We start from the raw sequence: 26823 nt of genomic DNA, 5'->3' as shown, positions 1-26823 counted from the left end.
TCTGTGCTACCTAATAATGACGCTTGTGAGTTCAGCTGTCAAAATTTTGCAGATCGTAATTTGAAACAAAATGGCCGATGCTTCGAGAAAGGTGTGTCGTGATTATTGTAACGAGTGATCTTCGGCTTACCATCATTGAACATCTGTGAAAGTTTTGGTGTTTATACTGGTTCGTAACATTGTTTTGTGATTTATTAAGGTGGATATAGTACATATGTTGTCTACGCCAGGATTACACGTAGCTTGACAAAGGGAATTGAAGGAATGGAGGTGAACCGTCATGACGGAGAGATTCGTCCGGCTCGTACCGCGGAGCCGCCGCCGCGATCGCCCGAAGGCTGCATGTGTGCCTGGCGTGGCCAAGATCCGTTCGCGCGACCGTTCTGTCGCGAAATTCGCGCATTCGTCGCGTCGCGTATTCGTGATTATAAGTATGTCGGTTGGCTTTGCAGCGGCGTTGCTGGCAATCGCATCCTGCCGGCCACCGCTGTCCGCGCAGCCCCGGGGCTTCGCCCCTTCGCGTCTTGCCGCGCGCGCGTTTGGAGCCCTCGCTCCACTAAGTCGTTTCGGAGTCACCTAGGTAAGCTTTTCACTAATACGCAGGTGAGTGGTGAAAAATCAATAGGCGCCATTTTGTGAAAGTATTTTATAGATTTGTATGAGTAAGTAATTATAAGCCTGAAATAGGAAAATTGATTTAATTTAAGTACCTAATTGATAAATGATAAGATGAGAATCAAATTTGTCATTGTTGTATTATGTATTCAATACATTGTGCTCAACAAAGATTTTATTTCATTAAAAGTACACACTGAAGAAGTTTTTTTTTTTCATTGATACACACGTACCTAACCTTAATGTACAAAATCTTCAATGAGAAAGTAGAATCACTTACAACAACAAAGAAAGATTATTCAGCAACTAGGTATACATATACTGAATCGATATTTGTGTAAGATTATGAAAAGGTATCATATTCTTTGTTAAATCTGTTAGTAAGAATGCACCGATGGATTCATACATCTAATTGATTTTGGATATACATATAACTAGAGTTAGGAAAAAATGAGTACCAATACTATGACAAAAAATAACAGTATTACTACATGAGAAAATTAAACTGCATAAGAACACAAGTGCAATTTTTTTTTCTCATTTGCACTTTGCAGTAACTTATACGTATATTTTATTATAAGTATTTGTTGGTTGACTTCTAGGCATTTATTTTGGATTAATATATATTTTTTATATAGATCTACGTTTTGATTTTCTTTTATCCTTGACTAGCTGCACTTCACGGTTTCACCCGTGTGGCTCCGCTCCTGTTGGTCTTATCATAATGATATTATAGCCTATGGCCTTCCTCGATAAATGGGCTATCTAACACCAAAATAATTTTTCAAATTAATCATTGATTTAGAGTGTAGATATAAACTAAAGCTATGATATTAATTTTGCAGCATGTCGTCCCGTCGCAACGGGTCGGTCTCGCGCGCTGCGGAGACGGCCTCGAAGAATCGTCTGCATATGGACAGGAATCCGCAACATGCTAAGATTACAGGTGATTATTGGTATTTGGGCAGCAGGTATCTGACCGCCTCCTTTGTATAGTGGTTGACACGTGAGCGTAGAACCGAGGGCCCCTGGGTTTGATTCCCGGTGGAGACGAAGAAAAAAAATGTCTCGGTCTGGCAGGACACAGAAGGCTGATCACCTACCTGTTCCTAAAGGAAATCGATCAGTGAAACCGGTGTGGGCATAATGCATCTGCCCCTTACCCAACTAGGGGACACGGGACTTCACTTATTGGTATTTGGAATGCTTGGCGTTTGTTGTGTATTGGCTAGAGATACAAATATTGAGTAAATCTTTATAACTGAAGACATCTGTCTTCAGACAAGAACTAAACACAGATAAAATATTAGCTGAATAACAGTTATAATATTAGCTGTATAACATTGTTATGGATCAAGGAAGGTTTTTATGGAGAGTGTAATATTGGAAACAATTATTGTTGATCTGTAAAGATTTAATTAATTATAGTTAAAAAAGATTTGAAATTAGATCCAGAGATGACTTCATACAACATCTTACATCAACAATTACTGTTAATAGTATCTAGATTCCACTAATATTATTATAAATGTGAAAGTTTGAGAATGGATGTATGTGTAGGTGTGTAGATTAGATCCTACTAATATGTTAAATGCGATCTGTCACGCAAATACTACTGAACTTATTACAATAAAATTATGCACACATATAGAGGGTAACTTGGATTAACACATAGGATACGTTTTATCGAGGAAATCCCACAGGAATGGGAAATTGCAGGTTTTTCTTTGAAAACGCGGGCGAAGCTGCGGCCTAGTTTGTAATAAAATAAACTTCACTATTTATTCTGATTGAAAAAAAAATTTAATTGAGTAAGTAGTACTTTTATGTTAAATTGACAAAAGGTTTGCAAACTACAATATATAATCAAGATGTTAATATATGTTACGGTCCGACCTTCACAGCAAACTGCTGACGACGCCGTTCGCATGGGAACGGAATGCGGGATTAGTTTGCTGTGATATGATAGTGTATAAGCTTTTTTTATAATAATAAAATATATTGTTTACTAGCTTGCCGCCCGCAGCTTCGCCCGCTTTATCTATAACCAAATAAATTATATACTAAAACGTCTTATCTTGAATCACTCTATCTATTAAAACAAAACCGCATCAAAATCTGTTGCGAAGTTTTAAAGATTAAAATTTAACTTTCAATGAAATTCATTGTAAGCACTTTAGTAGTATTTGCGTGAAAGAATAACAAACATCCATCCATCCATCTATCACACAATCTCACAAACTTAGTGCCCTTACGCACTAGCGGTTAACCGCTGGGGCGGCTAACCGCGCGGTTAGGCGCTTTCCCATTTTAATATGCAACCGCTTTTATGATTAGTGCGTACAATCATAAGCGGTTGCATATTAAAATGGGAAAGCGGCTAACCGCGCGGTTAGCCGCCCCTGCGGTTAACCGCTAGTGCGTAAGGGCACTTTCGCATTTTTAATATTAGTAGGATTATGTCCATCTTTATACCTATTATGCTTTTCTTCCAGACCCCTCAAATCCCGCCGGTCGTAGGAAGGAAATAGATAATGTCATGAAGCGGGCACGACAAGCGTCTCCCGGAAGTTGGGATCGGAAACTGCTCCAAGTTGAAGAAAAGGATCCTAATAGGTGAGATATGAATGAACGAACGAATGAATGAATGCGTTTATTGCCACAATGATTTTGATACATACATTTAAATCTACTTAACCTAAAGAACACAATATAATAAAATAATAAAAAAAAAATGAGAAAAAAAATATTTTCGTGGCGAAAAGTCTGACTCAGCTATGCTGATTGACTCGAAAGAGTGCAACAGCGCTGATTTTCAGTCTCGCCTTCAGGATTGAGGTTCGCAGCCAAAAAATCTGCTTACGTAATTCTTACATAACTACTTTAGAAACGGAATAAAAATAACACTTAAACAACTCAACAGAAACAAAACTATAATATCTAAGGTCACGTATGCATATTCAACGACGAAAGACGACGAGTTTCGTATCTTTGAATCTTGCCAAAGAAGTTTCACTACACACGTGGGCTTGGCACTTGCCAAAAAAGTTTCACTTCTGACACGTGTGCTCGGCACACTCGCTTTTATTTACGTATTTATTTATTTATTTTGTCCTATAGATGGCGTCACACAGGCTACAAGCAACTGTATTTGGACGGCGCGGGCTCTGTGTCGCCGAGGCGTTCGCGATCACCGCGACGTTCACGGTGAGACGAAGAAAATAATGTTTTTGGTCATTTTGTGTTAGTAAATCGTGTTTTGATGAAATGGATTGCTGATTTCTTTGTGTAAAGTGAAGTGAATTATAATTTATAAGGAATTTTTGTAATTTGAATGAGCAAGGCAGATGTTTTTCGTTTGATCTCAATATGCAATTATGTTTCTGATACGACAGATAACTGAATTAACATCATGAAACACTGAATTTATATTTTTGGTTTTATGGCATTCAAATGCTTTATAAATATAAAAATTTATAAAGAATAGAAAAAATTCGATCACGAGGCGGGATACGAACCCGCATCCTTTCGCGCCATTCCGGGGCGGATGCCTGACCAACTCTATTCTATTCTTTCAGTTTTTATGTGTCTTAAGGGACACACCGCGCGCCATCTATTGAGATGATTAAATGAAATGGCGCGAAAGGATGCGGGTTAATGTCCCGCCTCGTGATCGAATTTTTTCTATTCTTTACAAATTTATGTCATGAAACACTTATAACTATTTAATGTTTTCTACATTACATTTTCTGTACATTACTCTAAACACCATATAAAAAACACTATTTTATTTCAGATCGCCACTGGCGCGCCGTTCACGGTCACCCATAATACGCCGCTCACGGTCACCGGTATTGAGACGGTCACGGTCACCAGTGATTAGACGTTCACGGTCACCGCTAGTGAGACGGTCACGGTCGCCGGTGATCAGACGGTCGCCGAGGAAGTCGCGGTCGCGGTCTATACGCCGGAGCCCTAGACGCAGTCCACGGCGAAGCCCTATTAGGTGAGGAGAGATTGAATCTATTATATTTTGTGGAACACAACTAATAAAAGAGATTTTTATGAATTTTATTCAATTTTAAAGCAAAATATACCTAAATGTAATGCATGGTGCATAAAATATGTAATCCTTATGGTTTTTCGGGTTGTCTGGCAGAAATCGCTTACAGCGATAAGACCACCCTCTGTACATATTTTTACTTGTATCGCTCTTATTTTGCAATCCTGTATTTTTGTGGGCAATAGAGAATTTTTCATTCATTCATTCAAAAGAGAAAAAGAATAAATTTTTGCCACAAAAAGTATAACTACAAAAAACTAGCTAGCTTGCTAGCACGCAGTTTGGTCTGTTGCAAAGAGGAATATTTTTGCAACATTTGGTGTATTCATCCTACTAATATTATAAATGCGAAAGTTTGTATAGATGTATGGATGTTTGTTACTCTTTCACGTAAAAACTACTGAACCGATTACAATGAAATTTAGCACACATACAGAGGGTAACTTGGATTAACACATAGGATAGTTTTTATCCCGGAAATCCCACGGAAACGGGAACTGTGCGGGTTTTCCTTTGCAAACGCGGGCAAAGCCGCGGGCGGATATCTAGTCATATATATTTATATCTTGTATAAAAACAAATTTGCATTGCGTACTAACAGTGCCTGAGATTTTGAAATTCGTTCGTTAAAAAATCTCAAATTAAAACAAATTGCCTTGAAATATTAGTATGTATAGTTACTAAATTTCTCTCATTTTATCACTTTAGACGCAGTCCGAACCGCAGTCCCCGTCGGCGGAGCCCCGTAGTAAGGAAGCGGGTTAGGCCTCCGCCCCCGCCGAGGAACCGACCGCCGAGCCCGCCGGACCCTAGAAAGGTGAAAATAAAGAAATTATAACCTTTATTTTTTTTTAATATTGTATTGTAGTAGCAATTGTCCTTCATTTTGGATGCCGAATCTGATTGCAAATAAGATCTTTCTAAATTGGTGTAGTAATTTCGAAAAATAATTGGTACTATAGTAGAGCCATTTTAATAGGCAACATTTGACAGTTCAACAAAATTCAACAACGTAACCTAGTAACGACGACATAGAATAACATGATATTTCGTTTTGTTAGAACTGCACATTTGCTTAACTTTTTTCAATTACGATTACATATTTATAATAATAATGACCGATACAAGTAATTTTAAGATTTCATTTTACTGATAAACCATCCTAAACATAATAAACAATTTCTGAATTGAAGAACTGACGTCGCTACAATTTTGTGTCAATAAACCTTTTTTCTTTTTAAATACTAGAGACGTTACTCTAAAAATCGAAATCTGACATCTAGAATCGAATGCATTGATTACTTGTGAATAAAAATCATCATAAATTAATAAATTCGATTGACAAATGTTTCAAATCTGTATTGATTAATACACTTTAATCGATGTTTTTAAGCAGGTTACCTCTCTTCGAAGATAAAATTGATAGACGTCAAATGTTGCCTATTAAATTGGCTCGACTATAACAAAAAATATCGCCTATTTGAAAAGAGATATAGAGAAGTATAGACTTTCAGTTTTATGTGTCTAATTGCGCCCCGGATTGGCGCGAAAGGACTTTCTATTCTTTATTATTATAAAATATAATATACTAGCTTACCGTCCGCGGCTTCGCCCGCTTTGTATAAAACCTAATAAATTATATACTAAAACCTTCCTCTTGAATCACTCTATCTATTAAAAAAAACCGCATCAAAATCCGTTGCGTAGTTTTAAAGATTTAAGCATACAAAGGGACAGAGAAAGCAACTTTGTTTTATACTATGTAGTGATAAATTCTTATTTTTCATAATTACAGTCGTCCTCTGGTTCTTCAGCGAGCAGTTGTTCGGACGAATCGTGTTCAGTTTGTTCAGCTAAGAACAAGAAGGCTGCACCGCCCGTGAAGGCTAAACCGCCGTGAGTATAATGTTTTAATTTTGTAAGCTATTGCATAGCTTCTATCGCGGGCCGTGAGCGCGGGGACCGAATCGAGAAATTCCGTAACGAAAAAACCTCACGCTCCCCACGGGGACGGGCGGAGGTGTGGCTTGAAGGCATAGCATGCAATAGCGCAACCGCCCCAGTCCCCGAGTGACACACGTCGTTTTTTTTATTTAAATTACTATTTTTCAACCAAATACTATAATAGTAAGGCAGATGAAATTTAAAGAAGCGGATAGAAATGGAATAAAATGAACCAGCTGGAAGACACTTTCATAAAAAAAGAAACTTCAATAACTCGTTCTTAATAAAATACTCTTGGTCTTAGCATGATGATATAAAGCCTATAGCCTTCCTCGATAAATGAGTTATCTAACACCGAAAGAATTTTTCAAATCAGACCAGTAGTTCCCGAGATTAGGGCGTTCAAACAAACTCTTCAGCTTTATAATATTACTATAGAATAATAAGGTACTGTCTACTTTGCCAATAATTTCATAATTTTCATCCATAGCAATCTATATATATAAAACTCAAAGGTGACTGATATAGTGATCTATCAACGCACAGCCCAAACCACTGGACGGATCGGGCTGAAATTTGGCATGCAGGTAGATGTCATAACGTAGGCATCCCCTAAGAAAGAATTTCCCGAAATTCTTGTGGGAACGGGGAAAAACGAGGATGCACGTACAAAGTCGTGGGCGGAAGCTAGTATAGATATATACTAGATTTCCACCCTCGGCGTCTCCCGCACAGTCAAAGAAAAACCCGCATAGTTCCCGTTCCCGTGGGATTTCCGGGATATAACCTAACCTATGTCCTTTCTCGGGTATCAAAATATCTCTATACCAAATTTCATGCAAATTGGTTCAGTAATTAAGGTGTGATTGAGTAAAAGACAGAGTTCCTTTCGCATTTATAATATTAGTATGGATTAGTATATTATATAAATTTTATTTATATTTCAGTCCGCGCGGTTCCCCACCGCCAAAACGGCCTGTGCCCGCAAGCGCTGGGCCGGTTGTTCTGCCAACTAGAGAGCTGTTGAAGGCCAGGGAGGCTAGCAAGCGAACACGGGAGGAGAAGGTTAGTGAAAAGGTTAAAAATAGTATTTTAATAATGACTAGCTTACCGCCCGCGGCTTCGCCCGCTTTGTCTAAAACCTAATAAATTATATACTAAAACCTTCCTCTTGAATCACTCTATATATTAAAAAAAAACTGCATCAAAATCCATTGCTTAGTTTTAAAGATTAAAGCATACAAAGGGACAGAGGGACCGAGAAAGTGACTTTGTTTTATACTATTATTAGTGATAATACTGGATTTAAACTGGTTGTTACTATCTTTTTGGGGCAATACTTAAACTTCGTCATACAATTACTACTGTCAGCAAGGCATCCTAAGACAACCACTGAAAATCAGTGTATTGAGTGCACTGAGTGGCAAGCTTATTGTTGCATACATAATATGTTAAGTTAGATTTAATTTTCTTGTTTCATTTTATTTGTATCTTTTTATGTATCCATAATAAACGAATTTCATTTCATTTCAATTACTATCAGTACTTTTAAACCTTTAAAATAATCCGTATGGGGGCATACATATTATTTTTACAACTGGTTAGGGTTCTAATGTAATAACACACATTTTGTAAACACAAAGTAAATAATAATAGTTTAAAAAAACTAAAAAACACGCTTTTTATAGAAAACCGAACTAAAAAATAGAAAATTTTATCAAATTAGTGTATTGTCATCGGTCCTCAATAAATCTACAAAGTTTGAACGAAATCTGGCCGTTTAAAGTGGGTCAAAATCGCGGCCAAAGAAGTCGGTTACAAACATACAAACATACAGGTGAAGCTAATATAAAGCGTGTAAAAAAGGTATTAATTTAGTGTCCCCCTTGCATTATAACACTATACACTGATCTAGAAGTTAAATGTTACTGTGTATAGAGAGAGTGGTAAATCTATACTAATATTATAAAGCTGAAGAGTTTGTTTGTTTGTTTGTTTGAACGCGCTAATCTCGGGAACTACTGGATATTTTTGAAAAATTCTTTCGATATTAGATAGCCCATTTATCGAGGAAGGCTATGGGCTATATATCATCACGTTAAGACCAACACGAGCGGAGCCACACGGGTGAAACCGCGCGGCACAGCTTGTTATTAATAAACAAGTTCAAATAATTTCACAGTAATTAATGTTCTGACGTAGTAAAGCTTATGTCAATTTTCCCACACTGCAGGTGCTAGAATGGCAACGCTCACAGCTAGCCGTACGCCCGGCAGCGCCGATACCACCGGCTCAAATAAAACGCGAAGGCGAAAGGCGGCGTGCGACCGCGCGTCCCGAACGGGAGCGGCCCGAACGCGGCGTTTCGCCCGCCGCGATAGCTGCTGCCTTGGCTGATAGCGATAGTGATAGCGAGTCGGACGCTAGTGCTTCCCCGCCCCCGCAACGGTGAGAAAACGCTATAAAACACACTATATAAAAATAACACTCGACGTCATGCTAAAACTCGCACTCCTAAGTCAAACTCACTATCATACTCGAATAACTACTAAAACTCACACTCGTAGCAAAACTCACACTCACACTCGCACATGAAGAGAAACACCGATACCTCCGCATACATAAAGAGCAGCGACGTTTCGCCCGCCGCGATAGCTGCTGCCTTAGCTAATAGCGAGCCAGATGCTAGTACCTCGCCGCCGCAATGGCGAGAAAATGGTCTAATTCATGCTATAATTTTACATTCGAAGTAATGCTAAAAGTCACACAAAAAAACCTCACACTCGGAAGTCAAGCTCATTATCATAATCGAATTTAATATAGTTCAGGATCCATCGCCCATTTCGCAAGTGATTACTATCAAGCTAATTTTCCGTGAGTAGCTTTATTTTGATGAGACGACCAATAATTTCCTATATGAAACTCGATTGCGGTAGCTAACACAGGTAACAAGGATAAATTTTTTCGATTTGATGGTTCTCAAATATTTATTACGCAATTTGTAGGATAATATGTCTGTTGAATTATAATATAAATATTAACTAAGTGAAAACAAATAAATCAGCTGGTCAGTAATCATTTATGATGACCTCGTATCGATACACATTGGAAAGAGGTGACTCTTTGGTCAAAGCATAGATTTTGTAGGACAAATAATTTTTCGAATAATTTAGATAATTAAATTGATATTGAATAAAAAAAAATTCAGTTAGTAATAAATATTTGAGAACCTTCAAATCAAAAATTTTTATCCTTGTTACCTCTGTTTAGCTACCGCAATCGAGAGTTTCGTATAGGAAATTATTGGGCGTCTCATCAAAATAAAGCTACTCACGGAAAATTAGCTTGATAGTAATCACTTGCAAAAATGGGCGATGGATCCTGAACTATAAGACTCACACTGGAAAAATCTTTTCTCTTTTCCCCCAGTTTGACGCTGTCCGAGCGTTTCGGCAAGATGGCGCAGTGGTCGGCCGCGCGCACGGCCCGCGTGGACACGATGAACATGCGCATCACGCGGCGCGACGCGCAGCTCGACGTGCACATCGCCGAGCCGAGCGTCGAGCCGTGCGCCGAGCCGCCGCCGCCGAGGGACGCAGCGCCGTGAGTGTTTATATGTATTTAGTGTTTAGATTTGGGCTGCTCGAGCGGTCGGTCGTTGACTGCTCGAGCTGTCGCTACAAACCGCGCAGTTGACGGCTTGAAACATTGAGATATACATATTATGGAGGCGACACCGCCTACATCACTTATGTTCCGCTCAACATACGCCATTATGGCGTAACTGCACGCTCATTTTTTATTTGTTTTAAAGTGAAACGCATCAAATATGCCTTCGTGTGTGTTACGATATTGCACAAATAATACAGAAAAGTGCAAAGGAATTACTTTCATCGGTAAGTACCTAACTAGATAATAATTTTTAAAAGTTAGAGTTTTAGTTAGAGCAAAAAAATGGCGCACAGATTTTGTTCGTGGTGTCTCCTCCATACGAAGTAATATTATCTCAATGGCTTGAAGCGGTCGCGACGGCTCGAGCAGTCCGTGTCGGTGAATGAATGTCTATAGTTCACCGCGCGGTCGCCGCTTCAAGCTGTCGGTCTCAACTGCTTGAAGCGGTCCGTGTACGGCCGCCCTTACAGCCATTAGCTTTTTTTTATTATTACAAAAAAAGCATTTTCAGTTCTAAATTGCAATAAGATTAATAATTTGATATTTCCCTTCCAGTGGCCTAGAACCTGCCCCGGTGGGCAGTTACCCGGAAGAGCTTTTGGCGGTCGCCCCCGGGGGTCTGCCCTCATGGGACGATGTTAGGGTCAGATACGATTACTATAAGAAACGGGGATATTTGAGAGGTGAGATTTAATCTTATATCCTACTAATATAAAAGAGAGCGTGTGTGCCTAGCACACGTGTCAGAAGTGAAACTTCTTTGGCAAGATTCTAACTACCACAATCGTCGCCTTACTCCATGACGTGACGATATTGCCATGACGCGACCTTGAAATTTTACTCTCAACGCGCGTAAGAAGTTCCACTGTGTCAAGTGAAAATGCGAAAGTTCGATGTTTGTTTGTAATACACCCTCACGCGAATACTGTTGAACCGATTTTAATGAAATTTGGCACACACATCCTATGTGTTAATTATAACACAGGATAGGTTTTATCCCGTCTTTCGATTCGTTATTTGTACCAGTCAACTTATTATTTTTTAACCGACTTCAAAAAAAAAGAGGGGGTTATCAATTCGGCCGGTATGTTTTTTTTTATATTTATGTACACCGATTTCTCCAAGATTTCTGAACCGATTTACGTGATTCTTTTTTTGTTCGATGCGGAATGGTGTCGAATTGGTCCCATAAAAATTTTATTCGGATAGGCCCAGTGTTTTTTATTTTATGAGCATTTTTGTCTGTATTTGTAAATGTTGCAGGTGCAAGTTTGAAGTCGGTTGTTTTTAACACAGTTGTCACTTGTTTATTTATTTAATAATAATTTCGTTCCAGGTCTATCGTTGAGTGATTACGTGAAATGGGAGGAGTGGTGGTACAAGTACCAAGAGTGGTTGAAACGGGAACGGGCCTACGAGCGCTGGGCTGATAGTGAGGCGATGCCGGTACGTCTATACTAATCTATACTAATATTATAAAGCTGAAGAGTTTGTTTGTTTGAACGCGCTAATCTCGGGAACTACTGGTCCAATTTGAAAAATTCTTTCGGTGTTTGATAGTCCATTTATCCAGGAAGGCTATAGGCTAAATATCATCACGCTAAGACCAACAGGAGCGGAGCCACATGGGTGAAACCGCGGAGAACAGCTAGTATACTAATAATAATCACTATATAGTATAAAACGAAGTCGCTTTCTCTGTCCCTATGTCCCTTTGTATGCTTAAATCTTTAAAAGTACGCAACGGATTTTGATGCAGTTTTTTTTAATAGAGAGTTATTCAAGAGGAAGGTTTTGGTATATAATTTATTAGGTTTTAGACAAAGCGGGCGAAGCCGCGGGTGGTAAGCTAGTAGTATTATAAAGAGGAAAGGTTTGTATGTATGTATGGTTTTCACGCATAAACTACTGGACCGATTTTGATGAAATTTGGCACAGACAATCTTTAGACCCTGAGAAAGAACATAGGCTACCTTTTATTGCGAAATATGTAACACGGGCGTAACCGGGGCGGACCGCTAGTATTGAATATTTTTATTCCACGTTGTGTATTGTGTATCTTGAATTATGTGTTTTTTTAACTGTAGCTTTTTCGTTTTATTGACTTTGACATCACAATGGTGGTAAACAAGTTTTCACTTCAATATACACACATCAACAAAGTATGGGGATATTTGGGACATTTTATTAAAAAATAAAAACATTTTATGATTTTTTTAATATTCATTAAAAATGTTAATTTTTTTTCACCAAAGTGGAAACTTGGATAATAAGGATCTTCATTTCTCGTCATTAATAATTATTATAATTTAATAAATATTTTTTTCTAAAAATTTAATTAAACATAATCAGTGTTGTTAGCATTTAAATTATTTTCGACAATCTTTATTTAAAATTGAATAGAAATGTTTTATTGCGGCATGAGGTCAGGACCTCTTTGGAAGGGTTCTTAAAGTTTTTGATTCGTAGTTAAATTTGTGTATGTCTGTTTCTAGGCTCTATCTCATAAACCGTGATAGCTAGAAAGTTGAAATTTGCCGCTATACCTACAAATACTAAAAAAAATGTGTGCGTGTACTAGTGTACACACGTAAGAAGTGAAACTTCTTTATGACCTTATTTTTCAATAGAAAAAGAGGAAATACGTCGAATCACGCGTGGTATGGATAAGAAAAAGATGGCGTGTAACGGAAAAATGTCACGCGTAACGAAAAAATGTTACACTAAATTTTTTTTCCAACTCCGATAAAGAAGTTCCAGTTCAATAAAAATATTAAGGGGGGTTTCCATAGCATGGAACACTGCGGGAGTCCGAATTGCACTTGGACGGGTTTTTTTTTTTGTCTGTGGTGTATAATTTTTTTTTCCGTGTGCAGGTGCGCCGCGAGCGCCGCCGCCGGGGCGGGCGGCACCGGCGCAGCTGAGGGCGCGCCGCCCCCGCGGCGGTCCTCTGTGTGGACCTCGCCGCGGGGGCCGCGCGCCGCTAGCCGCGCGACCGCCCGCCGCCGCGCCGCCGCGCACACTGCCCGTGAGTACACTGTGCACGATATTATATAGCATCTGTACGAGCAAGCACGTCCAAAGTGTAACGGCGGTGACAGACGTGCGAGTGAAGGTGGGCTTCGAGCAAAATTTCGAACATGTTGAATCGTCAACGAACTTCATCGACGGTTTTTAAGTACGCATATATAATCTATCACCCCTTTAATAAGGCGCTTTGTTTGCATATTTCGTAACCCAAATTGTTTCCAATATTTTACACTTTATATTATATTAAAATCAGTTCATCGCCATCGATCATTAAGCGTACCTCGCGTGAGTCATCCATTTCATTTTATAGTTAATATATTCCGGTCATTACAAGTTTTAATAGTTTTAATAATTCTTTTATTTCTAATTATATTAATTAATTATACACACGTACGGGATAGGCCCGTACATTCTGGTCCTTCAAGCCGGATTTTGAACCAGCGACCTATGGATGGATATACAGTCCACGGGGGACGAAATATGCAAGCAAAGCGCCTTATTACACTTTGGACGTGCTTGCTCGTACAACATCTGTGTGTCATTAGAGCTAGCGCGCAAGAGCAACTTTTGTCTCCGCAACTATTTTGTCTCTCTCATCAACTCTATTATATATAAAATATATATAAAAAATATTTTTGTTAAACAAAGTCTGTTTTTAACAATTTCTTTGAAATTACAAAAAACGATTCTAGTGTACCTAAAGCGTTCCTAATAACCACAGCATGGTTTAAATAAGATGGAGAGAGACATTCCATAAAGTGTGAGTAAAATAAAATTCCGAAAATAAATTTCCAAAAATATTTTTTTATGGCTGATCTAAGATATAATGGAATAAGTGTTATACCTCGTTAGAATCCTTATTAAATGCGCTAACTTTTAAAGCTACTTGCCAAACTGGAGTAGTACATTTTTTTTTCAGGACGATCAGTTGAAGTAGTGCGAAAAATTAATTTTGAAATCTTGGTACGGTATAAAATGACATTTTCCTACAAGTTGGAGTGATCGGCACAGGGTTTAGGATCACAGGTTACATAAAGCACTATTCGGGATGACGTAAGAGAAAAAAAATTGGCAAAAAGTAAATATTTGTAGCAACAGGAATGAAAAAACTGTCACATGGTGTACATTTTCTGGAATAAAATAAAAAAATCCATAACTTTAAAAATACATGACTTAAATTTTTTTTTCAATTTTTCTGATAACTGGTGTGGCATTACCTTTCAGAAAATTTCGGCTTGACGTCGACTTCTGGGACACCCTGTAAATAAATAAATATTATGTATATTCTTACCTACATATTTTAATACTGGGGATTGCTTGATTGGGGATTATATCATTGTACTATGTTCGCAGTCCCCTGATAATGACTCTAAAAAATTATCACGAGGCTAAAACTAGAGCATCATTAATATCCAAAAAAAAAAAATACGTAAGTAACATTGAATTTTATCCATTTTCAGATACTTCAGTGACGTCATCGTTTATGAAGTTTTATCACAAGGCGCAACTTCAAAGTGTCAAGTGTTAGTGTAAATTTAAGTGTATGTGTGTTGCAAAGTGTACAAGTGGTTAGCGGTGGCAAAAAATAAAACATTTATAGTGAGTAATAAACAATTTTATAGTGTAGTTTCTATTTAAAAGCGTGCGTGCCGAGCACACGTGTCAGAAGTGAAACTTCTTTAAGAATCAAAGATACCTAAATCGTCTCCTTACACCATGACGTGACGGTATTACCATGACGCGACCTTGATATTATACTATTGCGCCAAAAGAAGTTTCACTTCAACATTTAACCGACGTCGCAAAAAACGATGCGGTTTTCTTGTAGCGTATTCTGTGCATCTATTTAAAGTGTATTTTTAGTAGAATGTTTCTTCCATAGATTATTTGCTATAGTGTTGTATTTCGATTTAATTCGTAGGTACTTACGTACGTACTTTATCTTACGTACTCCTTGGTACAGTGGTTGACGCATGTGCGTAGAACCGAGGGGTCCCGGGTTCGATTCCCAGAGGAATCGAAAAAAAAAAATGTCTCGGTCTGGCAGGACACAGAAGGCTGATCACCTACTTGTCCCTAAAGAAAATCGATCAGTGAAATAGATGTGTGCATAAGGCATCTGCCTATATCCCACTAGGGGAGATGGGACTTCACTTTTAATAGTATAGTCATGGAATATTGTGTGAAAATTTAATACATCTGCCCCTTAGAGCTAGCTCGCAAGAGCAACTTTTGTCTCCGCAACTATTTTGTCTCTCCAATCAAATCTATGGGCTAGTAAGAAAGTGCGCGCACGTAGCGACGCAACTTCCTATAAAATTGATGGGAGAGACAAAATAGTTGCGGAGACAAAAGTTGCTCTTGCGCGCTAGCTCATACCCCACTACACCCCCACAATACATACCCCCCAAAACATACCCCACTACATTTTTAAGTAAATGGCACAACTATGTAAGGCTGATATCTTAATTGCCACGAAAAAATAATTTTGCAAGCGAATTGAATGCTAAAACTTGTTAAAATCGATATTGCGAGTAATTATTCCACGATGGAAATGGTTTTTTTAAGTTATTCTTTTGAACAAATATTCAATGTACAGTTGTGATTTTCCCAAGATTTTATTACATGTATTATTTTAAAATCAAAACTATCTAAGCTTTGAATATAGTAATTTTTGTTTTTCATAGATATTAAATTATATTCATACATTGGTAAATTTTATTTTTATAAATATATAAAGAATAGAAAAAATTCGATCACGAGGCGGGACTCGAACCCGCATCCTATCGCGCCATTCCGGGGCGGACGCCTGACCAACTCGGCCACTCGTGACCCGCCAGAATTGTGTAAGGGACACACCTCGTTTTATTTTTATATATTTAGTTATTATGTAATAGAAAACGGTAAAGTATTTTTCACATTAATATGTATACTTGAACAGATCTTGGAACAAAATAATTATAACTTGTCTAGTTATAAATGTATATATAGAATATTTAATAACATAGTGATACATAATAAATCTACGTATTTAATAGATTTTCTTATTTAATAGTATTTAATAGATGATAGAGAAAAACTGAGGCCGTATTATGACCTCTTATTTCCAGTCAGTTTACTCCGTGAATTGAACTGACTGTCAAATTCATATAATACCATAATAATTAACCATGGCTGGTTATTGCGATCATATACGAATTTGCCAGTCAGTTCAATTCACGGCGTAAACTGACTGGAAATAAGAGGTCATAATACGGCCCTAGGTATTGTATTAAGTCTATCGTGGTTTAGATTTGTTTTGATTAATCAAACTCAGTCGGAAAATAATAAAAAATATGCCCCGGCTTTGCCCGTAGTACTATATTATATAGCCTATAGCATTTATAGACCAGGAGTTGGTGACAGAAATGATTGGGTCATATGTACCATTATGGCGGTTCAATGGAATGACAAAAAGAAAAATGATGGTCAGAACGCTGGTACCGGCGGCCACTTCTCGTGGGCGATAGTTAGACCCAATAATTTGTCACTATCTCTCGGTCTATCAGGGATCATGTACATACTACATATCCAATGGTGAAATAATGTTCAAAATCGGTACAGTTGTTACTGAGCGTGTTCAAACAAACAAACTCTTGAGCTTTATATTATTATTTATTAGTAACTATAGTTAATAATTTAATGAAAATATACCATTATCAGTTTTACTGACTAATTTTTCCTCATGTTTTGAGTTTTGTTTCCTATTATTTAATTACTCAAGTGTGTTCAAAAGATAACGACTTTGTAGGAATTTTCTGTAGCTGTGTTGTTATGAATTTTTAATTTGTAATAATACTAGCGGTCCGCCCGGCTTAGCCCGTGGCACATGTTTACGTTTTCTCTCCGTAAGAACCATCCTCGTACTTCAAGGAATATTATATAAAAAATAATTAACAAAATCGGTTCAGTAGCTCTCGAATTATGCGCTTACCAACAAATTTTGCGATTCATTTTTATATTATAGTTCATTGAGCTGAATAGTTTGTTTGTTTGCTTGAACGCACTTATCTCAGGAACCATGGGTCCGATTGAAAAAAAGATTTCACTGTTGGATAGTCCATTTATCGAGGAAGGCTATATTATATCATCACGCTAAGACCATCAGGAGCGGAGGGTTTGTTTAGCGAGTTATAGTTTTTTTAACCATGATAGTCTTAAATACCTTACTTTATGATGTCAATATGGATGAGTATTGTCTGAAAATAATCACGTACGCATCGGAAAGTCAATGTACATAATTTTAAAATAATATCCCACCAAAAACATTTTCATGTAAAATGTTGCCAAGACGAGCCCATATGACTCGCACTGTGAAAAAGTTATCAGATCTCATGTAGAGCCAAGCTTCTAACACTACACGCCCTAACTCTACAAGGCCTAACTTCACAAACTCTACACCTTAGTCAAAATATGTGGCTTGGCCATTTCGCTACATTCACATCGGCGTAAGGTGAAAAATTTATTAATTCACTGTTCATTACTTTTGTGTTGTGTTATAGTTCTTGTAGTAACGAACGGCCAAGCCACAGCCTTGTAGAGTTAGGGCGTGTAGTGTTAGAAGCTTGGCTCTACATGAGATCTGATAACTTTTTCACAGTGCGAGTCATATGGGCTCGTCTTGGCAACATTTTACATGAAAATGTTTTTGGTGGGATTTCATTTCTTTTTGTAAGTTGTTTGTAACAAAATTTTATATGTCGATTAATTTTTTTTTTTTTAACAAGGAGTACCTATGCATATATATATCTAGGGGAACCAAGTTTTAGATTATTAGATTAGACCTCTAGCGTCATCAAAATTTAATTTAAAATTACAGGTCTCATACAAACTCCCATTCCCTAGTTTAAGGGGTTGGGGGATGAAAGTTACAAGTTTTATAATTTTTTTGTTGTTTGTTTGCTAATACTAGCTTACATACAAAATTTCAGCTTTCTAGGACATTAGGAAATACCTTAAGAATTTTGATGATCATCAGTGAGTCAGTGACGAAATTAGCGTTTTTTAGATATAAATAAAATCTGAAGTATAAAAGCTAATGTAATTAAAACTTAATATTTTCAATAAGTCCGCTATTGGCAATATATCCCGAAAATTTTGTTGATCTAGCATAATCCAAACCCAAGTTATGAGGGTTCAAAAAAACGTCGAAGCGCTTCGAGAAAAGGTAGGTAGTGCCCGTTCGCTCCGCTTGTTCGCTTTGCTCGTCTTGGCGGGGGCACTACCGTGCCCCCAGATTCGCTACGAATACATAAACGGTCAGGTCAGTTTCGAAAAAAATTTTTTTTTTTTATTGTGTTGGGAAAAATAGGAAAAAGAGCGTGTGTGCTGAGCACAAGTGTCAGAAGTGAAACTTCTTTGGCAAGATGCAAAGATACCAAAATCGTCGCCTCACCCCATGACGTGACGGTATTGCCATGGCGCGATTTTAAAATGTTACTCTTAACGCGCCTAAAGGAGTTTCACTTCAAAAAACAAGAATGAAATATCACTTCAATTTATAAACATTCAAATGGTTAAGTATGTACTAAACAATTATAAAATAAGTATGTATATTAAAAAAAATATATTGTTTGGTCTATCCTTGATAAGTGTACAGATATTGAATTAAATCTGGCCGTTTAAAGTTGGTCCAATTCGAGTATACAGGAGTTGGTTACAAACAAACATACAGGTGAAGCTAATATAAGCTTATATATGTTAAATTATTTGGCCTGAAATTGTTTGTGTATTTGTCCATTTCATATAGAAACAATCTGCTTTCCTCATGTTATGTTTGACTAGCTTACCGCCCGCGGCTTTGTCCGCTTTGTCTAATACCTAATAAATCTATATATATAAAACTCAAAGGTGACTGATATAGTGATCTATCAACGCACAGCCCAAACCACTGGACGTATCGGGCTGAAATTTGGCATGCAGGTAGATGTCATAACGTAGGCGTCCCCTAAGAAAGGATTTCCCGAAATTCTTGCGGGAACGGGGAAAAAGCGGGACGCACGTACAAAGTCGTGGGTGGAAGCTAGTTATATACTAAAACCTTCCTCTTGAATCACTCCATCTATTAAGAAAAACCGCATCGAAATCCGTTGCGTAGTTTTAAAGATTTAAGCATACATAGGGACAAAGAAAGCGACTTTGTTTTATACTATGTAGTGATATGTTAAATTATTTGGCCTGACATTGTTTGTGTATTTGTCCATTTCATATAGAAACAGATTGTTTTCCTTATGTTATATTTGACGAGTGATTCAGAATTTGTCTAGATAATATGCAAATTAAAGGAAAAGGTTTTGTTTAAATAGAATAATAATTATAATCTCTTGCATTAGAATAAGTTAGATTTTTATGTGAACTAAAAGTACATTGTGTATTAGCTTACTAATCATGCCCTATATGTTGTATAATAAAGTTTATTTATAAAATATTGTGTACTAGCTTTCCACCCGCGGCTTTGCCCGCGATTCCAAAGAGTTACCCGCATAGTTCCCGTTCCCGTGGGATTTCCGGGATGAAACCTATCCTATGTGTTAATCCAAGTTACCCTCTATATGTGTGCTAAATTTCATTGTAATGTAATATTTGCGTGAAAGGGTAACAAACAAACACACACACACACACACACACACATCCTCACAAACTTTTGCATTTATAATATTAAAATAAAATACATATTTATATATTATTAGTATTTATTTCAAATTGAATTTAATTATTACATTACAATTTCGTATGTTTTAATATTTTTGAGAAATAAGAATAAATGGTAATTTCTGTGTATTCAAAATTACTGTATCATGACATCTGATGTAGGACAACATACCTCCAAGAAATGACTGCATATTTTACTCCTGCAAGAACAGATGAAAAGTTATTTTACAACAATAACCCGTTCGTACAAAAATATAACCTTAAAAAAATATTTTTCATTATCGATTTTCACGAAAACTACGCATTTTCGTAGAAAAAGAAAAGTAAAGTTTATTATGAAAAGTCACTACCCGCTATCGATTGGACACCTCAAAATAATGCAATTCGGAGATCACGTTTCAAAAATTTAACCCGGGTAAAAATATGTTTACGATTCGTTACGCTTCTAGAAGAAGTCTAATTGAATAAATAAATGTTTGAGTTTGAATAATTAAAGTTTAAAAAGAAAAAGGCTTCATAAGATGACATTATTGTAATGTCACCAGTCCTTGATAAAACAAAATAATCTAAGCAAAATTTGATCTAAATCTGTCCGTTTCGTGGGTCAAAATCAAGTCTGGAGTCGGTTACATACAAACATACAGTTGAAGCTAATATAAGCTTGTTAAAAATGTACAGAGACAAGCTTCATACATTCTGTATAAGATAAAGTTATAATATATAAGACTAGCTTTCCGCCTGCGGCCTCGCCCGCGTTTTCAAAGAAAAACCTAGCCTATGTTGCTCAGTGAAGATGCAGCTTTCTAATGGTGAAAGAATTTTGGAAATCGGTCCAGTAAATAGTTTATGTGTGAAAACTGAAAACCATACATACATAATTACAAACTTTTCTTCTTTATAATATTAGTATAGAAAAATGTGTGTGTTTTTTTTTATAATAGAAGCGTGTTTTTTTACTATGTTTAATAGATACTAGCTTTCCACCGGCGGCTTCGCCCGCATTGTTCCCGCTCCCGTGGGATTTCCAGGTGAAACTTATCCTGTGTGTTAATCCAAGTTACTTACCCTCGATATATGTGCTAAATTTCATTGTAATCGGTTCAGTAGTATTTGCGTTAAAGAGTAACAAACATACACATACATCTATCCTCACAAACTTTCGCATTTATAATATTATTAAAGTAATAGGAACAGTTTACTAAAATACTAAAATAACTTACTTTCCTTGGCCCTCATCATTAAAATCTTCACTCATGTTTTTGCATCTGTAGTAGGATACGCATATACCTTCATCATTTTTTGTGGTTAAACAGTATTTTCTAACTGAAAAAAACAAGTGATAACTGCGTTAAAAACAACCGACTTCAAACTTACAAAAATGCTCATAAAATAAAAACTACTGGGCCTATCCGAATAAAATTGTATTCCGCATCGATCAAAAAAGGAATCACGTAAATCGGTTCAGAAACCTCGGAGTAATCGGTGTATGACATAAAAAAAAAACATACCGGCCGAATTGATAACCTCCTCCTTTTTTTTGAAGTCGGTTAAAAATGGTAAACAGTTATAATAGTCTGTCTAAAAAGTTACACTTAGAACCAAGAAGCTTATATCTGATACACTGGAGATTTCAGTATGAACTATTAGTCCATTGAAAAGTTACATTTGGGGTTGCATTTCTTAGAGGACGCAATTTTATTTTTTTGATGTGTAGAGGAGGTTAGTGTGAAGCTATCACCAAGTTTGTGGGGTCGCCACCCTTGGTCCCACGGCCGCCATCTTGAAAATAGTGGAAGATATGGTTTATACGATATATATCTTAAACTGTTTATCTGATAAATAAAAAAAAATTGTTAACATTATTTGTTGCAAATTAAATTCTCTACAATTTTGGTCCAGTAACTTTTTGTCGTAGAACTATAAATAAAAAAGTTATAAGCGAAAATGTTCAAATAATAGAGATATTTATATTTTTCAATAAAACTTTTTTTATCATTTTACGAAGAAATGATATCAAACCATTTTTGTAGAATTTTTTTCGAGGAACAACTTTTATATACAACATTTTTTTCATAAAGTCAATAGCTAAGGTTTTAAAGCGCTCCGAAATTAGTACTATTTTTCAGTATTCTTAGCTATATGTTATACATATATATTATGTGTGTACTAATAATTATTTGTCATCAGTAATTGTTTTTTTTTTGTTATTATAATATTTTTAATAATTAATTTTGCAATATTATTAATAATTAATTATTGACTCTTTTCCCCACCACCCAGGAAGTAGAGTCTGCAAGCACGTTTTTTTTACGTCGAAAAGCAGGGCTGAAATGTTCTGTTCTTGCAGTGCTGCATGGGAAAAGAGCCAATATATGTATAGTTAAGAGTACTGAAAAATAGTACTAATTTCGGAGCGCTTTAAAACCTTAGCTATTGACTTTATGAAAAAATGTTGTATATAAAAGTGGTTCCTCGAAAAACAATCTACAAAAATGGTCTGATATCATTTCTTCGTAAAATGATAAAAAACAATTTTATCGAAACATTTAAATAGCTCTAATTTCTGAACATTTTCGCTTATAAATTTTTTATTTATAGTTCTACGATAAAAAGTTACTGGACCAAAGTTGTAGAGAATTTAATTTGAAACAAATAATGTTAACAATTTTTTTATCAGATAAATAGTTTAAGAGATATATCGTAAAAACCATTTCAACCACTATTTTCAAGATGGCGGCCGTGGGACATGGGTGGCGACCCCACAAACTTGTTTTTAGCTTCACATTGAACCCCCCTACACATCCAAAAAATAAAATTGCGTCCTCTAAAAAACGCAAGGTTAGGCCAAAAAAATGTAACATTTCAATGGACTAATGAACATTAACTTGTAACAAGAAAATATGACATTGAATGACGCCTGTATATTTTTTTATCTCTTTCTATGGGGGTGACCAAGTTAGGTGTGAAAGGGATAAAAAAACATACAGGCGTCATTCAATGTCATATTTTCTTGTTACAAGTTAAATGTTCTGAATACTGAAATCTCCAGTGTATTAGATATAAGTAAGGATATAAGCTTCTTGCTTAGAACGAATGTTTTAGGAAATATTCAAAGTGACAACTGAAGTGAAAGCGGTCTTTTCGCTACAAGCGATGTCTGCCAGGCAACCCGGAAACAGGATAACATTTAATGTGTCGCATACAATTTTGTTAAAAAAATTTTGCTAAGAAGATAAAAAAAAGATCACGATGCGGGTTTCGAATCCGCGTCTTTCGCCTTGCCGATGCCGGGTCGACGTTTAACCGCAGACACCCGTGATCTCGCCAAAAATATGTATACCTAAATAAAAAAACATACATAACTATCATAACAAAATATCTTATAATGTTATGCTTCTTCCAGACGCTGGCTGTTTGTCACAAACACCGCAAACTGCAAACGAAGTCCCAAACACCAACCATAATCACCCAACACAAACAGCCATCAACATTCAACATGCTTGGCGAACGTTCATAACATTCTGAATCGGCAAACATGCATCCTTTGATCTGGCAAGAAAACCGACACCGATGCGATGCCGAACACTGCCCAGCACAAACACAAACAGGCAAACAACGACAAACACCCATCCACACGTCCGTGTTTGCTGTTTGCAGTTGGCTGTTTGCCATTGTTTGTCAAGCGTGTGGATGGGGCTTTATATGAGTGAAACAAATGTTATTAGAGCTTTTGAAGTTATTTTGAAATTGTTTGTACGTTATGACCCATCCACACGCTGGCTGTTTGTCACAAACACCGCAAACAGTAAACGAAGTCCCAAACACCAACCACAATCACCCAACACAAACAGCCATCCACATGCTTGGCGAAGGTTCATAACATTTCGAATCGGCAAACATGCATCCTTTGATCTGGCAAATAAACCGATACCGATGACGAACACTGCCCAACACAAACACAAACAGGCAAATAACGACAAACACCCATCCACACGTCCGTGTTTGCTGTTTGCTGTTGGCTGTTTGCCATTGTTTGTCAAGTGTGTGGATGGGGCTTAACTTACAGCACCAAGCTGGGCAAATTTATGACAGCTTTATAGCAACATTTAAAGCAGCTGTTTTACCAGGTTTTACCAGGTATGTTATTATTTACTGTTTGTTTTCTCTCTACTAGAAGTTAGATAACTCTATTCATATTATAATGTCGCTAAATGAAAAGATTTACCTGTGTAGGTCGTAGTAGGATAGTCAATAATTGGGCTTGCATTTGACGTCAATATAACGAAGTGTAACAAAAATACAAGCAGTAGAGTTGTTTCCCTTAAAAAATTAAAAATAATTGTCGATAATCAGATTTCAATTTAAAAACTTAAATTTTGGGATTTTATAATCCATGTATTCATCTACTTTATACATTTTATAATATTATAAAGCTGTAGTTTGTCTGTTTGTTTGTTTGAACGCGCTGAAACTACTGGTCCGATTTGAAAAAAATCTTTCCGTGTCAGATAGCCCATTTATCGAGAAAGATTAAAGGCTAGATATTAACACGCTAAGACCAACAAGAGCGGTGAAAAGCGGGTAAAACCACTGGGCACAGTTATTTTTATTATACAATCATATAAATTTCATGCAATAAGTAAAAAAATATATTTTAATATCGCAAATGAAGACATGTCTCAAATACATTATCTATTTATATAAATCTTACCTTATATTTAAAAGCATTTTAATAAATACGAAAATAATATTATATTCCACTTCAAAACACAATACTACTTGGCTAAGAAAATATTGAAACTGATGATAATGAGGAAAGCCTCAAAGATAGTTTTAAGGAAAATTAAACAATGTGTTAATAATAATGGCATTATTTGCTTACATCCAATGTACCTATTCGATTTGATTAAATGCACTACAAGTTTATAAATTTTACAAATAGTTATTTATAAAATTCCCATATTATCTTTCATTTTTATGCAATCTTACAGTTACGTGAATGGGTGCTTTATTTTTTAAAATAAGCTTTTTATCTGTGACTTATCTGCTGAATGTCAAAAATGACTATAGTTATGAGTTATCTGTGGTTACAAACGAACTGTCAAATGTCTTGAGTCTTGGGCGCGGTCACAGGGCTGAGGGCGCGGTCTTGGCCACAGAGCAAGCCTAATACCTAATCTGTGAGAGCAAGTAATGTCTTGGCAGTTGGGACTTGGCGTAGTTATCACGTACCTACACGTTCACAAAATTGTGCAAATCACATCTAATAACCTTGAAAAATTTACAAGGTTATTTACGCAGATCTACTAGTTATTTACCACATTATTTACTAATAACAATTAATACTTTATCTGTGCCAAAGAGTAAAGTAATATAAGATCTGTGCCGATCTGTGCTCTTGACTGGTAATTCCTCAGAGCAATAAACCTATTCGTATCTTTGATTCTTTGGTTAGAAAATAAAAAAAACCAGCTTGTTGAGATTTTTGACGCGATTGTATTGTCACTTGTCAGTGTAAATTTGTGTAATCCTCGTGGCTTGTTTTTGGCTTATTAATTAAAATATTTGTCCGGTCCGCCCCTGCGTCGCCCGTGGTACATGTTTACGTTTTGTCTTCATAAAAACCGTCCTCAGTCTCTAATTTTTCAACTACAATACAATTACATGCTTGGACATCTCTGATGTCTTCATGGTTTTTACAGCATAACAATATAAGACACAATTTGAAGTAACAGTTGTTGTAGTAAAACTTATTTGTTTAGACATTGAAAAGAAAAGAGTTCAATAGAGAATGAAGGTTGTTGAATTTGTGTGTGTTCGTTGTCTGTCTATTGTGTCGGTATTTCACACGGTAATGCTTGATCCAGCATTTGTCTTCACAATACATTGATATGTATTCTTCAATCAGTTTTAACACACTTATTTGCTTTACCTGTATTTTTGTATAATATATAACCAATTCCATAATAACTCAGCCCCCGGAATCACAGACACAATAGAAAATCTATTGGGTCGTGGAATGATAGGGTTGCTCGGGGCTCAATGGGTTAAGACTTGATTTTGACCCACATTAAACAATTTTAATTCAAACTTTGTACTCATTAATGTACATTCACAATATAAATTGGATCTTAATTTGTTCATGGCAAGCGGGTATAATCATTAAAAAATCTTAAAAAATTAGTTTTTATAAGTAATTTTGAGTGAAAGAGGTGAATTATTTTTAATGTCAATAGGTAAGCAATTGACTCTATCCCTTTGAATCAAAACAATAGTCAGTCAAAACAATCAATTCCAAAAGTTTTCAAACTTTGGTCAAGTGAATGGTCCATTGGGTCGACAATAAATCTCATTTTGCAACCTTGTCCGCAGTCCGGGACGTTTTAAAATTGCAATTAAATTATTTATTGCTGTATGGTCATGAAAAAAATTCCAAAAGTTCTGCAAACTTGGAGAAGTTTTCGATATAATATTTCATATCACGTATTACCAATTATATTAGGAATAATACACTAATATTTATTTTCTTATGGTTTGGTTGGTCGGTTATTTGGTTTGGTTTGGTTGGTTGGTTATTTGGTTTGGTTGGTTATTTTAGTTACTTATGTTATTACTTTAAAAAAATAAAATACAAAATCAACATAATTATACAGATGTGACATTTTCTTATTGAAACATACTTACAATGGCATTACACTTTGGCATCAATGTAAGTGGAATATTATATAAGTAATAAAATAAATGTAATCATAAAAAGTGCACAAATTATCTATCATTATTTACCAACTACTGACAAAGAAGCTCTGTGT

General features: G+C 36.3%; 1 protein-coding gene across 2 annotated transcripts; it reads left to right on the top strand.

Annotated features, from left to right (window-relative positions):
• Positions 1–53: 53 nt before the first annotated feature.
• On the top strand, positions 54–15610 carry LOC123702436 (serine/arginine repetitive matrix protein 1). Of its 2 annotated transcripts, XM_045650181.1 has the most exons (15): positions 54–169; positions 453–580; positions 1461–1561; positions 3111–3231; positions 3736–3822; positions 4412–4621; positions 5387–5495; positions 6474–6574; positions 7570–7687; positions 8856–9070; positions 10052–10225; positions 10850–10977; positions 11631–11740; positions 13171–13322; positions 14785–15610. In XM_045650181.1, the coding sequence occupies exons 3-14, from the start codon at positions 1462–1464 to the stop codon at positions 13216–13218; spliced, it is 1521 nt and encodes a 506-aa protein (XP_045506137.1). In that variant the 5' UTR covers positions 54–169; positions 453–580; position 1461; the 3' UTR covers positions 13219–13322; positions 14785–15610. The 2 variants fall into 2 exon arrangements, with proteins under 2 accessions (XP_045506137.1, XP_045506138.1); XM_045650182.1 differs by lacking the exon at positions 13171–13322 and having other exon boundaries at positions 55–169.
• The last annotated feature ends 11213 nt before the right edge of the window (positions 15611–26823 follow it).

This window comes from Colias croceus, chromosome 23 (assembly GCF_905220415.1).
Source record: "Colias croceus chromosome 23, ilColCroc2.1".
Classification (NCBI taxonomy): Eukaryota; Metazoa; Arthropoda; class Insecta; order Lepidoptera; family Pieridae; genus Colias; species Colias croceus.
Note: the sequence above shows the minus strand (reverse complement) of the source record. Positions and strands in the feature narration are given on the sequence as shown.

Excerpts from the sequence above, each read along its gene's own strand:
- LOC123702436 (XM_045650181.1), top strand. The coding sequence starts at position 1,462 with ATGTCGTCCCGTCGCAACGGGTCGGTCTCGCGCGCTGCGGAGACGGCC. Across the intron at positions 10,226-10,849 it reads CCGCCGAGGGACGCAGCGCC|TGGCCTAGAACCTGCCCCGG; the intron begins GTGAGTGTTTAT and ends TTTCCCTTCCAG. Across the intron at positions 11,741-13,170 it reads CTGATAGTGAGGCGATGCCG|GTGCGCCGCGAGCGCCGCCG; the intron begins GTACGTCTATAC and ends TTCCGTGTGCAG.